This window comes from Salvelinus namaycush, chromosome 35 (genome assembly GCF_016432855.1).
Source record: "Salvelinus namaycush isolate Seneca chromosome 35, SaNama_1.0, whole genome shotgun sequence".
Taxonomy (NCBI): Eukaryota; Metazoa; Chordata; class Actinopteri; order Salmoniformes; family Salmonidae; genus Salvelinus; species Salvelinus namaycush.
The window spans coordinates 32,508,324-32,524,583 of NC_052341.1; the positions used below are offsets into that span (position 1 = coordinate 32,508,324).

The following is a 16,260-nucleotide window of genomic DNA, read 5'->3' on the forward strand; positions in this document are numbered from 1 at the left end:
GGGCTTCTTAAAGAAAAACTCTGAGAGACGGAATTCTTACTGGTTGGTAGGTGGTCAAATACTTATGTCAAGCAATAAAATGCAAATTAATTACTTACAAATCATACAATGTGATTTTCTGGATTCCGTCTCTCACAGTTGAAGTGTACCCATGATAGAAATTACAGACCTCTACATGCTTTGTAAGTAGGAAAACCTGCAAAATCGGCAGTGTATCAAATACTTCTTCTCCCCACTGTGTGTGTGTGTGTGTGTGTGTGTGTGTGTGTGTGTGTGTGTGTGTGTGTGTGTGTGTGTGTGTGTGTGTGTGTGTGTGTGTGTGTGTGTGTGATATATATATATATATATACATATATATATATATGTGTGGGTGTGTGTATATATATATATATATATAAATATATATGTGTGTGTGTGTGTATATAAAGTGCAAACCAGGGTTGAGGTCAATTCCATTTCAATTCCAGACACTTCAGGAAGCACACTGAAATGCACTGGACAGGGAGAAGGCAGGGCAAGACAGGGTAAGGCAGGGTAGGGATGCCCAGTCTCAGTCTCAGGCTGATCCCAAGCCAGTCTGTGTGGGTTTTGTTAGGAACCTGAGCCCAAACTCAATAGTGCCGCTGCAGCCCACGCCCACTGCCATAGTTGCCCCTACTCCAATATCTCAATTGAAGTACTATCCCATCTATTCAAATTCGAATTCAATATGCTCCGACCCAAAAGGATGTATGTAACTGACCTGTACTCTCTGACCCAGTCTGTCCGTATCCATTCATTTCTGTTTAGAAAAGAAAAGTCACATTTAAATCTATTTTCACCGAATACAAAATGGAAGGGGCAATTCGTTCTTCATAGAAAAATAATACACTTAATCTAGATACATTTAGATGAAATAAAGTATTTCAAAATAAATTTAAGGCAAAATGACATGCTGTTTATTTTAGGCATCAGCTAAACCTCGACTCAGTTTTGGTAACGAACCACTTCTCGCATAATTGTTTTTAAGAAACCCATTTCCTTCATGGGTTATTCAGACAATTTTTTTTGAGGATGCCATGTGTCAAACAGGGAGTACAGGAGGGGGCTAAGCACACACCCCTGGGGGGCCCATGTATTGAGGGTTAACGTGGCGGAGCTGTTGTTGCCTACTTTTACCACCTGGAGTCGGCCCATCAGGAAGTCCAGGATCCAGTCGCAGAGGGGAGTGTTCAGTCCCAGGGTCCCGAGCTTGGAGGGCACTTTGGTGTTGAATGCTGAGCTGTAGTCAATCAACAGCATCCTCACATAGGTATTCCTCTTTTCTAGGTGGGAGCGTGGAGTGCAATTGAGATCTGTTGGGGCGGTATGTAAATTGGAGTGGGTTCAGGGTGTCCGGGATGATGGAGTTGATGTGTGCCATAACCAGCCTTTCAAAGCACTTCATTATCACAGATGTGTGCTACAGAGCGATGGTCATTGTGGCAGGATGACTTAAGAGTTTTTGGGAACAGGAATGATGGTAGTCAGCTTGAAACGTGGGGATTACAGACTGGGCGAAGGAGAGGTTAAAAATGTCTGTGAAGATGCCTGCCAGTTGGTCTGGCATACTCTGAGGACACTCCCTGGAATTGTGTCTAGCCCATCAGCCTTACGAGTCTTTACCTATTAAAAAAACGTACGTCAGCCTCGGAGAGAGAGAGATCACTCGGCCCTCCGGATTAGCCGGGGCCCTCATGCAGGGCTCTGTGTTGTTTTTCGTCAATGCACGCATACAAGGCATTGAGTTCATATGGTAGAGAGGCATCGTTGGGCAGATCAGGCTTCCTTTGTAGTCTGTAATGTACTGTAGCCCCTGCCACATGCGCCAAGCATAGGCGCCGGTATAATAGGTTTCCACCTTGTTCCAATATTGTATTTTTTCCTGTTTGACGGCTCTGCGGAGGTCGTAGTGGGACTTCTTGTACATGTTCGTGTCCTCAGCCATAGCCCTGGGGTTGGATGCGGTTGCTCTGTGAGCGGTAGCTCTGTCCTTTAGCTTACTGCGCACCTCAGAGTTAATCCAGGGCTTTTGATTGAGGAAGCAGCGAACCTTCTCTGTGGGCACGATGTCTGCGATGCATTTCCCGATGAAGCCGGTGACAGAGGTGGTGAGCTTGTCGACGCTAATAGTCCGGGAACATATTCCAGTCAGCGCTAGCAAAGCATTCCTGCAGCACAGCCTCTGCTTCGTCTGACCATTTTTCGACGGAGCGCATCATGGGTACTTCCTGTTTGAGCTTCTGTCTGTAAAGAGGAAGCAGGAGTATAGAGTCGTGATCTGATTTGCCAAAGGGGGGACGAGGGAAGGCCTTGTATGCTTGCTTGTGGATTGAGTAAACAGAGGGTTGAGTAACACTATGTTGGTATTTATTTTATTTTGGCAGTTACCTGTATCTCCAGATATATATGAAGTATGAAACAGGGTTGGGGTCAATTCCATTTCAATTTCAGACAATTCAGGAAATTACAATTCCAATTATCTTCAATTATTTTCACGGAGGAAAATTGGGAATTGGAATTGGGTTTACTTTCTGAATTGATCGGCATTGAAATGGAATTGACCCCAACCCTGCTATAAGCAGACATACAATAGAACACAGTCAAACAAAAAACTCATGATCTTATCCTAAGATCTTGGCCTGAGGACCCCATCACATGAGAGTCAGGATACAAACCACTAGAGGAGACGACAGTGTGACAATGTGTGTTTGTGTGCACTCGCGCATGTATGTGTGTGTCTCTGTTTGTGTTCGCCTGAGAGTGAGGAGGTTAACCTATTCGGTACTGTCGGTTTCTTTTCCTGGCATGTAATGAAGGAGTAAGTCCTTAAATAAATCTCCTCACTTGAGAAATGGTACATTGGCAGAGAGAGACTCCAACAAGCACCCTTCAGTGTGAGAGACACTCTAAAGCAATCAAGTCTGCCTCGCCCTTGGGTAGAAGACAAAAACACCCACCAGACAGCCTCTCTCTCTACCTCCTCCCTTTCTCTCTTTCTCCTCCCTCCTTCAGGCCAGTCCTCTTCTAGTCTTCCCCTTCCCAAGCCACCTCAGGAAAAAGGTAAATCTGTACTTTTTCCATACAGAACATTTGGGATTTAGTGGGGGAATGCGTAGAAACAGGAAACAGCCTACAGCCCGCCATTTAATAAAATATATACCTGTGATACGAGGGGAGGAGAGAGGAAATGGTACGCTGCGTGTTACACAAACACAGCCAATAGCAGATCCTTGGACGCAGCTTCGGGAGCCAAGAAGTAATGTCTGTGTAGGCTCCTCTCTCTGCATTGCTGTGTGTGTGTGTGTGTGTGTGTGTGTGTGTGTGTGTGTGTGTGTGTGTGTGTGTGTGTGTGTGTGTGTGTGTGTGTGTGTGTGTGTGTGTGTGTGTGTGTGTGTGTGTGTGTGTGTGTGTGTGTGTGTGTGTGTGTGTGTGCGTGCACGAATGTGAGGGTGTACCACTGTACGCACACGTGTGTGTGTACTATCCCTAGAGAGAGAGAGTAAAAAGGGAGTAAACGTGTGGGTGTTTTGGCGTGTGTGTTTATGTCTGGCCCACACTGAGTACAGTCTTACTAGTGTCAGTCTGGCCCTCCCCTTATGGCAGAAAAACAGAGGCAAAGGAATGGACACAAGACAGGGAGAAGGCAGGGAAAGGCAGGGTAGGGACGCCCAGTCTCAGTCTCAGGCTGATCCCAAGTCTGTGTGGGTTTTGTTAGGAACTCGAGCCCAAACTCAATAGTGCCGCTGCAGCCCACGCCCACTGCCATAGTTGCCCCTACTCCAATATCTCAATTGAAGTACTGTCCCATCTATTCAAATTCCAATTCGATATGCTCCGACCCAAAAGGATGTATGTAACTGACCTGTACTCTCTGACCCAGTCTGTCCGTATCCATTCATTTCTGTTTAGAAAAGAAAAGTCACATTTAAATCTATTTTCACCGAATACAAAATGGAAGGGGCAATGCTTTCTTCATAGAAACATACTACACTTAATCTAGATAGAAAATCAATTTCAGGCAAAATGACACATTGTTTATTGTAGGCAAGAGTTAAACCTCTACTCAGTTTCGGTAACAAACAACCTCTCCCCCCAAAATAATATTTTTAAGAAACCCATTACCTTCCTTCCGTGCCATGCCATGTGCCAATGACATAACCTATAACACTTAGGTAATAAGGACCTGCACTATGCCCCACCACCCCTCAAAGCCCGGCTCAGACATATTGTCATCGTTTCCCAGCTGAGATGGACCGTGGTGGGTCACATGATTCAGGTCTAGCTGCCAGAGAGCATGCTAGGTTTTGGGGGCCTACAGGCTTCCTCATTGGTCTGTCTGCCCGGGCATGTTCAGGAGATGACAAACACAGAGGTTTTATGGCATCTCGGCAGAGGCGACGTGTAGCGTCCTGCAAATTCCTCAAAGCTGTTTTTCTTTCTCTTCACCCTCCGCCCCTCAACTTCCAAGCTGTCAGTCAGTGCATTCTGCCGCATGAAGAACGAGAGCAGAGTGACAGCCTCCCGTTGAAAGAGATCCCTTTCTTTTCCCTTCTCTTTGGTGATAAACACAGACTTAAATGTAAAGAAGGTGGCAGTGATTTATGAGCCGAGGCTTCTGGGTCTTCCGCACAAGCACACACCGTACAACCCAGGTGACAGGCTGGGAACACAATTCAGGTTTGAGTTTTTTTTTCTCAGAGTTGAAGATTCTAAGGCTGGAATTCAATCAAACCCACATTGTGTGCATAGTGTTCTTGCGTGCAAACGGCTGTAAATGTACCGTAACTGTACCTACCAGACATGCTCTTCACCGAGCATGAACTGTTCTTTCTTTTCCTTTTCGGGCCATCGATCCACCTGTAGAAGGAGAGAGTAAAAGATAGATAGAGACAGAGAGAGAGAGAGAGGAGAGAGACATTAGTGTATATGTACAGGAGGACACACAGGAATTCAAAAAACACAGGCGGCGTGAAGGACATGTTTTCTCCTGACAGTTCTCCTACAGGAGTCTTGCAGGACTGTAAGCAGTGCTCTAGCTAAGTGTCTGTGGTCGGGAAAATGGCTGGCCTGCCACTTCGATTTACATTAGAGGGGAAGGCAAGAACAACAACAACAACAACAACACACACACACGTACACAGTTGGCAACACTCATATGCATACAAAAACACACCTATGCGCACACACACACACACACACACACACACACATCTGAACATAGCTCTGTAACAGGAGAATCGAGCACACTGTGTTCCTTAGGGAGCTCTGTAAACACACAGCCTGGAAGAGAGTGCACTAACAAGTCATGATGTAGGATCTATCAGATGTCAACACTAATAGACTTCCAAGGGTCCCACCTCTGCAACCATCCAGACTCTCCTGAGCACTTCAGCATATCTCACCATATTTTATTGATCCTTTATTTAAATAGGAAAGTATTCTTTTTTACAATAATGGCCTAGGAACAGTGGGTTAACTGCCTTGTTCAGGGGCAGAAGGACAGATTTGTACCTTGTCAGCTCGAGGATTCGATCTACCAACCTTTCAGTATACTGGCCCAACGCTCTAACCACTAGGCTACCTGCCGCTCCTTTAAAAAATGTTTTAATAAAACATAATATAGTTTACTAAAGTGAATTTGGACACTAGTTTGTCTGGACTAACCCCCCCTCTCTGTTCTCAGTAAATAGCGATCCATCGTTGCCAGGGAAATCCTAAGGACTTAAGTGGCTGTTTCATTGACTCCCTAATTGGGCTGAAATGCCAACTGCGTCTGACCCTGTGTGTATGCCTTCTTGTTGCATTACCGACTGAGTTGTTTTCAATTACAGTAATGCCGGTGCCACAGTGAACCTAATCGAGTCTTAGTGTGTTTTCACATATAGTCCTCTTTAAAAAAAGCGATCTCAGTCCTCTTTAAAGTGAACTCTGTGGTTAAATTTTTTTTTGCAAAATAACTCCATTGTCTTTGTATTACACTGCCTTTGCCTTTGAATGAGGACTCAACACTTTTGCCAGTTCACTTCACCCATTTTGTGGTTAAAAGATGAGATGATAATTGTAATCAAAATATACTATTAACATGTATATATTATTGGTAACAAAATAAATAACAGAATAGTAAATGCAGATTAAATAATGCTGTAATTGGAAAATGTACACCCAATATAGGCTACTGCCCCTTTAAGAGCTAGAATTTATTTTGTACCTTATGTTGTGATTCTCACCAAATATGTTTGTCTTCTCACACTATTCAAACCCCTCTATCGAATAAACAGTTCATGAAGCTCTCGTATATATCACATATTGCAAACAAATAACCTGACTAAAAATCACACAAATTTGGGAATTTCTGTGCATACTTGATCAATATCCAAAACAGCACACGTTTCTTTATGGGTGAATCTGCACATCTACACCTTCTCTCTTTTAGGCACCAATGGACAGTGGTGGGGAAAAAAGTACTAAATTGTCATACTTGAGTAAAAGTAAAGATACGTTGGAAAATGACTCAAGTAAAAGTCACCCCGTAAAATACTACTTGAGTAAAAGTCTAAAAGTATTTGGTTTAAAATATACACTAAACAAAAATATAAATGCAACATGCAACAATTTCTACGATTTAACTGAGTTACAATTCATACAAGGAAATCAGTCAAGTGAAATAAATTCATTAGGCCATAATCTATGGATATCACATGACTTGGAATAAGGATATGCATATGTTGGTCACAGATACCGTAAGAACAAAAAGTACGGGGATAGATTAGAAAACAAGTCAGTATCAAGGGGGGCAAGTCGGTATCAAGGGGGGGAGGGGCATTTGACTCATGCAGGGCGACACATCTCCTTCACATAGAGTTGATCAGGCTGTTGATTGTGGCCTATGGAATGTTGTCCCACTCCTCTTCAATGGCCTTTGCGAAGTTGCTGGATATTGGCGGGAACTGGAACACTGTCGTACACGTCGACCAGAGCATCCAAAACATGCTCAATGGGTGACATGTCTGGTGAGTATGCAGGCCATGGAAGAACTGGGGCATTTTCAGCTTCCAGAATTATGTACAGATCTTTGCGACATCGGGCCGTGCATTATCATGTTGAAACGTGAGTTGATTGCAGCGGGTGAATGGCACGACAATGGCCATCAGGACCTCTGTATCTCTGCATTCAAATTGCCATCATTAAAATGAAATTGTGACCATTTCCCTGTCTTGCTAAGTAATCAAAGTGTAACGAGTACTTTTGGGTGTCAGGGAAAATGTAGTAAAAAAATTACAGAATTTTCTTTAGGAATGTAGTGGAATAAAACCTAAAGTTTTCAAAAATAGATATGCTAAAGTACAGATACCCAAAGCAAGTAGTTGCTTTGGGTATCTGTACTTTAGCATATCTATTTTTGAAAACTTTAGGTACTTTAAAGTTTTACGCACTTTACACCGTTGCCAATGTGAGGATGCACAGAAATGGCAAAATGTGTGTGGAGTTTTTAGTCAGGTTATTTGTTTGTAATATGTGATATTATACGAGAGCTTCATAAACTGTTTATTCGATAGAGGGGTTTGAATAGTGTGAGAAGACAAACATATTTGGTGAGAATCACAACATTGGGTACAAAATAAATTCTAGCTCTTAAAGGGGCAGTAGCCTACATTGGGTGTACAATTTTCAATTACAGCGCTATTTAATTGGCAGTTATTCTGCTGTTGTTTATTTTGTTACTATTAACATGTAGATATTATTGGTATCATTCGATTACAATTATCATCTCATCTTTTAACGAAATGCAATCTATTAGCTTCCAAAATGTAAGTAGGTATATCTAGGTGTCCGATAACACGTTCTGATTAAATGGCTTGTCCTGCACTTTGTAAAAAAAAACAGAGTGTATTGAGTGAATGTTGGAAAGAGATCTTGGTTCCTTTCTAAACATAGCAATATGAATGCAAAGAGGACTCGTGCCACAAAATGGGTGAAGTGAACTGGCAAAATAGTTCGAGTCCTCATTAAAAGGCAAGGGCAGTGTGAATACAAAGAGAGCTCAGTTATTTACCTTTTTTAAAGACAAAGTTCACTTTAAAACTGAGAGCGCCTTCATTTAATAACTACTAGAATGGCCATGACGGTTATTCTGACCATTTTTGATATTTCAATTGTATAAATATTCCATAATAAATAATAAATTGATAAACGAATGCATTTATTATGTTAAACTAGTTCATAAGGAACCTCAGGTTCACGAAATGACTTGATTCATCCAGAAGCGCATAGACTGTAAATACAAAAATAAGATGATAGTGTATTTTCGACTGTTAGACAAGTCTCCCGCCCAGCTGGCCCGTTCAGACTACACCTTAACTATATCGAAACTAATTTCACACACATAATAATAAGAATACGAATAATAGTAATAGATGTGGCCTAAAGACAAGATTACATTTACAATAGTCAATGATGGGTGACAATATTATCAATTGTCGAATAGAAAACGAAGAGACTTGATGTCCTGAGCAGCGTGCATTGACAGCGTGCATTGACAAAGAAACAAGGCGCTTACCAAATAGCACTTCTTCCATATCATCATACAGAGGTCCATGCAGGCCAGACATTTTGATTGCTATACCATATCTGAAAGTGCAGATTCCAAGGTTTCTAATTAACCTATTTTTGCCAAAACTCTGTACAATTGCGCGGATGGTCACCGTTTTAAAATATAACTTTTTTCTAGAATAACCATGTTTTCATGCATTCCTCGTGTGAGTAGGCTACTGGTGACAATCAGCAATAGCCATTTGGGATATTCCATTATATTCTTACTGTAAAATATGTGTGTTGACTGTGGTAGGGCAGGGCCTGTGATGTCTGCTAAACGAACACTTTATTTCATTGGCATGGCGCAGCCATAGATTGGCATGGTGCAGATATAGCCTTGACAACTAAGCACAGATAAATACAACTCAAAACATGCTACTCTGTTCTTTTGAAATAAATAGCTTTTGTATCATGTTTATTTATGACCTTCCTAAATTAAATATTAACGGATTTATTTGTGATTGTGTATATTAATACTAGAAAGGCAGAACGCATCACAATGACTGAAAACAAATTTAAATGTTTAATTACTCTGCCATTTTTAAAGTAATGTCCCCCTCGTCCTAGACTTGACCTAAATAAGTGTATATATCATTTGAATGGTTTCCCCGGCCTGTTCCGCTCCTTCTCCGATAGTTGAAAACTATACCGAAACACATTTTCACACATATAACAACAAGTTTAAATAAATGAAGTATATTATGATGGGAGAGAATGGGTGAGTTGATGAGTGAGAGGGGGAGCGAACGAATCATAATTATGTAACCACCAATTGTGAATGAAGCACAGGCCATTCGGGCCATTCTATCATATATTCTAATTATTCCTAAATCTCAAAACAGTGTATCCAACATCAGTCCACTGAATCCAAGCAGTTTTATGAGCCTACTCTAGACCTACTTGGAGTAGGCTACACAGTGAGAGCGTGCATAACTTACAATGGCAAGCCCAAAAACGAAAAGGCCGCACGTGCTGCGTTAAGCGTTGCTACAAGATCTGAATAAAAACGACTCGGATGGCGGGGAAGAAATGAATCATGAGATCTCTGATTATTATCCTGATTAATGCTGAACGGCTTTCCATATCTGGGAAAGGATCCGTATCGGGCAGCAGGTGAGCGAGAGTCGGATAATGTTTCAGATCAGATGGCCCGGCTGTATGAGGTGACAGGAGGAAGGAGAAACGCGCCGCTGGCCTGTTGCTGTGTTTTTACAACATGCTTGATTTGGCTGCTATCAACGCACACGTGTTGCTCAAGCAGCGGATGAACAACACCCATGAGCAGGAGAGACTTCATCATGAGTCATACTGTATAGCCTACAGTAACATAAACTAATGAACATGTTATGTTCTTTCAAGTTTTTACATTTTGTATTCTAGTGTTACGTAACGCCTTCATAAACACAACCAAATGACATTGGCACGAAGGGGGGTCCAATTGGGCCAGGCTTTTCTAGTTGAATGGATTCATTAGACTGGTGGCTATTGGTACTCTTCGAGGCCCGGCTATTCTACTAAATATGCAGTCATGGCGCTTTGAGGATGGCATGCTCAGAACGTTTTGGTATTTTATGAAATTTGTCCGAAAGTACTGCTAGAGTGTAAAATACACATATTTAGGAGTGTAAAATACACATATTTAGGAGTGTAAAATACACATATTTAGGAGAAGTCAGGGACTGATGGGTTCAAGGTTTTTATTGAAATGAAGTTATTGAAATTCCGAAATTGAAAACGGTCAGATTGACCGTCTTGGCGGATCTAGTGTTAAAGAGGACTGATATGGTTCTTTTAAAGAGGACGAAATGTCAAAACACCCTTAAATGTTTAATAGAGAAATGGCTAATTGGGGCAATCTATTTAAAAAATATTTAAAACAGTACTTGTAATGAAGCGCATGTGATTTGCGACTCTGCAAACCCAAACAGGAATAAAGTGACTTATTTTACTACAGCGCGAGGGCATTTGACACTCAACCAAAAAGGGCCACAATAACAAGTATCCACGTTTATAGGGCTGTAATATACATGTATGACTGCTTTCATGCTATATATGACAGGATGAGAGACCGGTGAACATTTTTCAGACCCCTTCACTTTTTCAACATTTTGTTACATTGCAGCCTCGTTGTAAAATTAATTAAATATGCTTTTTTTTTCTCAACAATCTACACACAATACCCCATAATGACAAAGAAAAAACAGCTTTTTTGAATATGTATAAACAAATATGTATAAAAAAAAACAAGACAGAAATAACTTATTTAAATAGGTGTGATGAGACTCAAAATTGAGCTCAGGTGCATCCTGTTTCCATTGATCATCCTTGAGATGTTTCTATAACTTGATTGGAGTCCACCTGTGGTAACTTCAATTAATTGGACATGATTTGGAAAGACACACACCTCTCTATATAAGGTCCCACAGTTGACAGTGTCAGAGCAAAAACCAAGCCATGAGGTTGAAGGAATTGTCCGTAGAACTCAGAGACAGGATATGTGTCGTGGCACAGATCTGGGGAAGGGTACCAAAACATTTCTGCAGCATTGGAATGTCCCAAGAAAACGGTGGCCTCCATCATTCTTAAATGGAAGAACCACCAAGACTCTTCCTAGAGCTGGCCGCCCGGCCAAACTGAGCAGTCGGGGGAGAAGGGCCTTGGTCAGGGAGGTGACTAAGAACCCGATGGTCACTCTGACAAAGCTCCAGAGTTCCTCTGTTGAAATGGGAGAACCTTCTAGAAGGACAACCATCTCTGCAGCACTCCACCAATCAGGTGTTTTTTATTGTAGAGTAGCCAGACGGAAGCCACTCCTCAGTAAAAGGCACATGACAGCCCGCTTGGTTTGACAAAGGCACCTAAAGGTCTCTCAGACCATGAGAAACAAGATTATCTGGTCTGATGAAACCATGATGTGACGCTTGGCATTCAGGCCAAATAGTTCAGTCTGGAGGAAACCAGGCACCGCTCATCACCTGGCCAATACCATCCCTACAGTCATGCATGGTGGTGGGAGTATCATGCTGTGGGGATGTTTTTCAGCGGTAGGGACTGGGAGACTAGTCAGGATCAAAGGAAAGATGAACAGAGCAAAGTACAGAGAGATCCTTGATGAAAACCTGCTCCAGAGTGCTCAGGACCTCACACTTGGGCAAAGGTTCACCTTCCAACAGGACAACCACCCTAAGCACACAGCCAAGACAACGCGGCAGTGGCTTCGGGACAAGTCTCTGAATGTACTTGAGTGGCCCAGCCAGAGGCTGGACTTGAACCCGATCAAACATCTCTGGAGAGACCTGAAAATAGCTATGCAGCGACGCTCCCCATCCAACTTGACAGAGCTTGAGAGGATCTACAGAGAAGAATGTGAGAAACTCCCCAAATACAGGTATGCCAAGTTTGTAGTGTCATACCCAAGAAGACTTAAGGCTGTAATCACTGCCAAATATGTTTCAACAAAGTACTGAGTAAAGGGTCTGAATACTTATGTAAATGTAATATTTCAGTTATTTATTTTTAATACATTTGCTAAAATGTCTAAAAACCTGTTTTTACTCTGTCATTATAGGGTATTGTTTCTAGATTGATGAGTGGGAAAAAATGAATCCATTTTAGAATAAGGTTGTGAAGTAACAAAACGTGGAAAAAGTCAAGGGGACTGAATACTTTCCAAATGCACTGTAAACCCTGGATTGCTGGTGCTATGTACTGGCCATTGAAAGGCTTTGAAGCTACAGGTCGGCCACATTGGCACTCCCCAGTAGGAGCAGTCCTCCATAGGACATAACGGAATTCTACCGTATTTCAATAAAATGTTTCAAGGATAAAATTACATGTATTTAACTACTTTGTTGTTGTAGTGGGGACAGTATCATTAGTGATCCGGTCATGGCTCACATCAACACCATCTTCCCAGAAACCCTAGACCCACTCCAATTCACAATCCACTCTAACAGATCCACAGATGACACAATCTCTGTTACACTCCACACTGCCCTTTCCCACCTGGACAAAAGGAACACCTTCGTGAGAATGCCGCCACCCACCACCAGCCAACCCCTCTTTTACGCTACTGCTACTCTCTGTTCATCATGTATGCATCGTCACTTTAACCATATCTACATGTACATACTACCTCAATCAGCCTGACTAACCGGCGTCTGTATGTAGCCTCGCTACTTTTCTAGCCTCGCTACTGTATATAGCCTGTCTTTTTACTGTTGTTTTATTTCTTTACTTACCTATTGTTCACCTAATACCGTTTTTGCACTATTGGTTAGAGCCTGTAAGTAAGCATTTCACTGTAAGGTCTACCCCTGTTGTATTCGGCGCACGCGACAAATAAACTTTGATTTGATTTGTTCATTGACTACAGCTCAGTATTCAACACCATAGTGCCCTCCAAGTTCATCACTAAGCTAAAGACCTTGGGAATGAACACCTACCTGTGCAACTGAAACCTGGACTTCCTGACGGGCCGCCCCAGCTGGTGAGGGTAGGCAACAACACATCCGCCACGCTGACCCTCAACACGGGGGCCCCTGACGGGTGCATACTTAGTCCCCTCCTGTACTCCCCGTTCACCCACGACTGCGTAGCCACGCACAATGGTGGTAGGCCTGATCACCGACAACGATGAGACCGCCTATAGGGAGGAAGTCAGAGAACTGGCAGTGTGGTGCCAGGACAACAACCTCTCCCTCAACATGATTAAGACAAAGGAGCTGATCGTGGACTACAGGAAAAGGAGGGTCGAGTACGCAACCATTCACATCATCAGGGCTGTAGTGGAGCAGGTCGAGAGCTTCAAGTTCCTTGGAGTCCACATCACCAACGAACTATCATGGTCCAAACACACCAAGACAGTCGTGAAGAGGGCTCGACAATGACTATTCCCGCTCAGGAGGCTGAAAAGATTTGGCATGGGACCTCAGATCCTCAAAAAGTTATACAGCTGTACCATCGAGAACATCCTGTCCGGTTGCCTCACGGCTTGGTATGGCAACTGCTCGGCATCCAACCACAAGACGCTACAGAGGGTAGTGGGTACAGCCCAGTGCATCACTGGGGCCGAGCTTCCTGCCATCCAGGACCTCGATACCAGGCGTTGTCAGAGAAACGCCCTAAAAATTGTCAGACTCCCATCCACCCAAGTCATAGACTGTTCTTTCTGCTACCACACGGCAAGTGGTACCGGAGCGCCAAGTCTGGGACCAAAAGGCTCCTTAACAGCTTCTACCCCCAAGCCATTAAACTGCTTAACTGTTAATCAAATGGCTACCCGGACTATTTACATTGACCCACCCGACCCCCCTTATTTTATTCTTATCTATTCAAATGTTTTGCACTGACTCTCTTGCACAGTCTCGATGTACACTCACTGGACTCCAACCCCACACTCACACATACTACACTGACACTCCAACACACACACACATGCATATTGACATTCCTTCACACTCTTCACATGCGCTGCTGCTACTCTCTGTTTATTATCTATGCACAGTCTCTTTATCCCTACCTACATGTAACCTGTACCCCTGCACATTGACCCCTTGTATATAGCCTCGTTATTGTTGTTTTATTGTGTTACTATTTTTCCTTTAGTTTATTTAGCAAATTCGTCTTACTTTAAAAAAAAACTATGCATTGTTTTTATTCGTATGTTTAGCTGACATAATACAATTTCAAAGTATGCATGAACGTGTCTGTAATAGAATAAACCTGTCAGAAACGTATGTAGACATTAATAAAGGCATTTCTATAGCTTACAAAATACTTTTTACAATGGTGGGGGAGTACCAAGATGGTGGCATGGTGGCTTCAACAAGGCGCCCCCTATCAGTCATCTAGTATGTATATATCAATCATGGGTATAAACCCACTCCCTTATCCTCATCGAGTGCCACTATGGGAGGAACCGATAGAACATGTTCAGCTGTAACAACAATGCAGCAAGTATAGCGTTGTCATTGGGTGATAGCCAACGGTAAATGTCACTACCAACTCTGGCTTCCTCATCAAAAGCCATCAGATGTACCGTTGCCCGGGGTGATAGCCATCAATTTGTCAACCCAATGACAGTACAGCCTCCCACCCTGTGGCCTTCTGATGCTGCCTGTGTCGCACGAATACACAAGCATGCACAGCACGCACACACACACACACACACACACACACACACACACACACACACACACACACACACACACACACACACACACACACACACACACACACACACACACACACACACACACACACACACACACACATAGGGAACAACACCACTTAGTATCCTGATACATACACACACATAGAGACAGAAAGAGTTCCGTCCCTGTTTTCCCAACCAGGGTCATCACATCTGCTACGCACACACGCACCTACTCACGACCCCCATCGCCCACCAACCCCCCAAATAAAACTCATCCCACTCCCTAGGGAAGGGGACCGCCCCGTTAGGGCTAACCTAACGGGGCGGCAGGTAGCCTAGTGGTTAGAGCGTTGGACTAGTAACCGAAAGGTTGCAAGATCGAATCCCTGAGCTGACAAGGTAAAAACTGTTGTCCTGCCCCTGAACAAGGCAGTTAACCCACTGTTCCTAGGCCGTCATTAAAAATAAGAATTTGTTCTTAACTGACTTGCCTAGTGAAATAAAGGTTAAAAAAAGTCAATGGACTTACTCTAGGGATTCCACTGCCGCCTTCCAAGCCTCCATTAACAACATCACACCTCAGGTAATCAAATCAGAAATACACAACCTCCATCATCACAGTCAAGCAGACAGAGACTGAGGAGCTTATCACTTTAGCGGACCCCACAGAAGTAACTAGCCGAAGCCTAGCGTCCAGTCCCCTCTTAACGCTTTCTGTTGTGTTATATCACAAAAAAATGCCCTTCAGAGCTTCACAGCTCAAGTCTTCTGCTGAGGCGAGAGAGAGTGAAAAAGAAGGAGAAAAATACTGTGCACGGATCTTTTACAAAACAAACAAATGATTTCACATTTAAATGGTGAGGCTACACATTTTTACCATTAGGGGGCCAAGTGCCTTGTAGGAACCTTTAAAGAACCCTTCAAGTCTTGCTTTCTTTACTCAAGAAGTAAAGCAAGCAACATGACCTATAAACTATGTACCATCATTCCTGTGCCCAAAACTACAACGACACAGCAGACCCCCAACAACACCAACACATCTGCTAAACAAAAGTTGACAGTCCAAAAAAGAAGACAATTTCTGACCTTATGACGCAGTGCGAGTGTAGAATATGCATAGCGAGAAGAGTTGCTGGCCTCAAACAGCGCTGGCAAATACGAGTCACATCTACTGTACACTGACACTGCTGCCAACCTCGCTATGTTTAGCTCTGAAAAGACCTTGGCTCGTTAGCACACACACCCACTCTGCCTCTCTTTTTCACTCTCTCAGTCTCTCTCTCTGTATGAATCCCTGCAGACTCTCTCTCTCTCTCTCTGGCTGATCTGTTTCTCTGAATCCCTCCTACAATCTCAACTCTGTGCTTTTCACTGTATTTCTCTCACTCTCTCTCGTGTCTGTGGCTCTCACTCTCCTGTTAGACCCACCCATGCTCATGATTGGCTGTGGGCCAGCCTCTCCACCTGAGGGGTTGACAGCAGGTTTGGGG

General features: G+C 43.1%; 1 protein-coding gene across 1 annotated transcript in view; it reads right to left on the bottom strand.

Annotated features, from left to right (window-relative positions):
* The window catches only part of LOC120029886 (thyroid hormone receptor alpha-like), a 198,262-nt gene that overhangs the window by 28,949 nt on the left and 153,053 nt on the right, over positions 1–16,260 (bottom strand). The window contains exons 4-5 of the mRNA XM_038975194.1: positions 4,817–4,878; positions 3,884–3,922 (exon numbers count right to left, since the gene is read on the bottom strand). Coding sequence (XP_038831122.1) covers positions 3,884–3,922; positions 4,817–4,878 — 101 coding nt within the window. The remainder of the gene's footprint in view (positions 1–3,883; positions 3,923–4,816; positions 4,879–16,260) is intronic.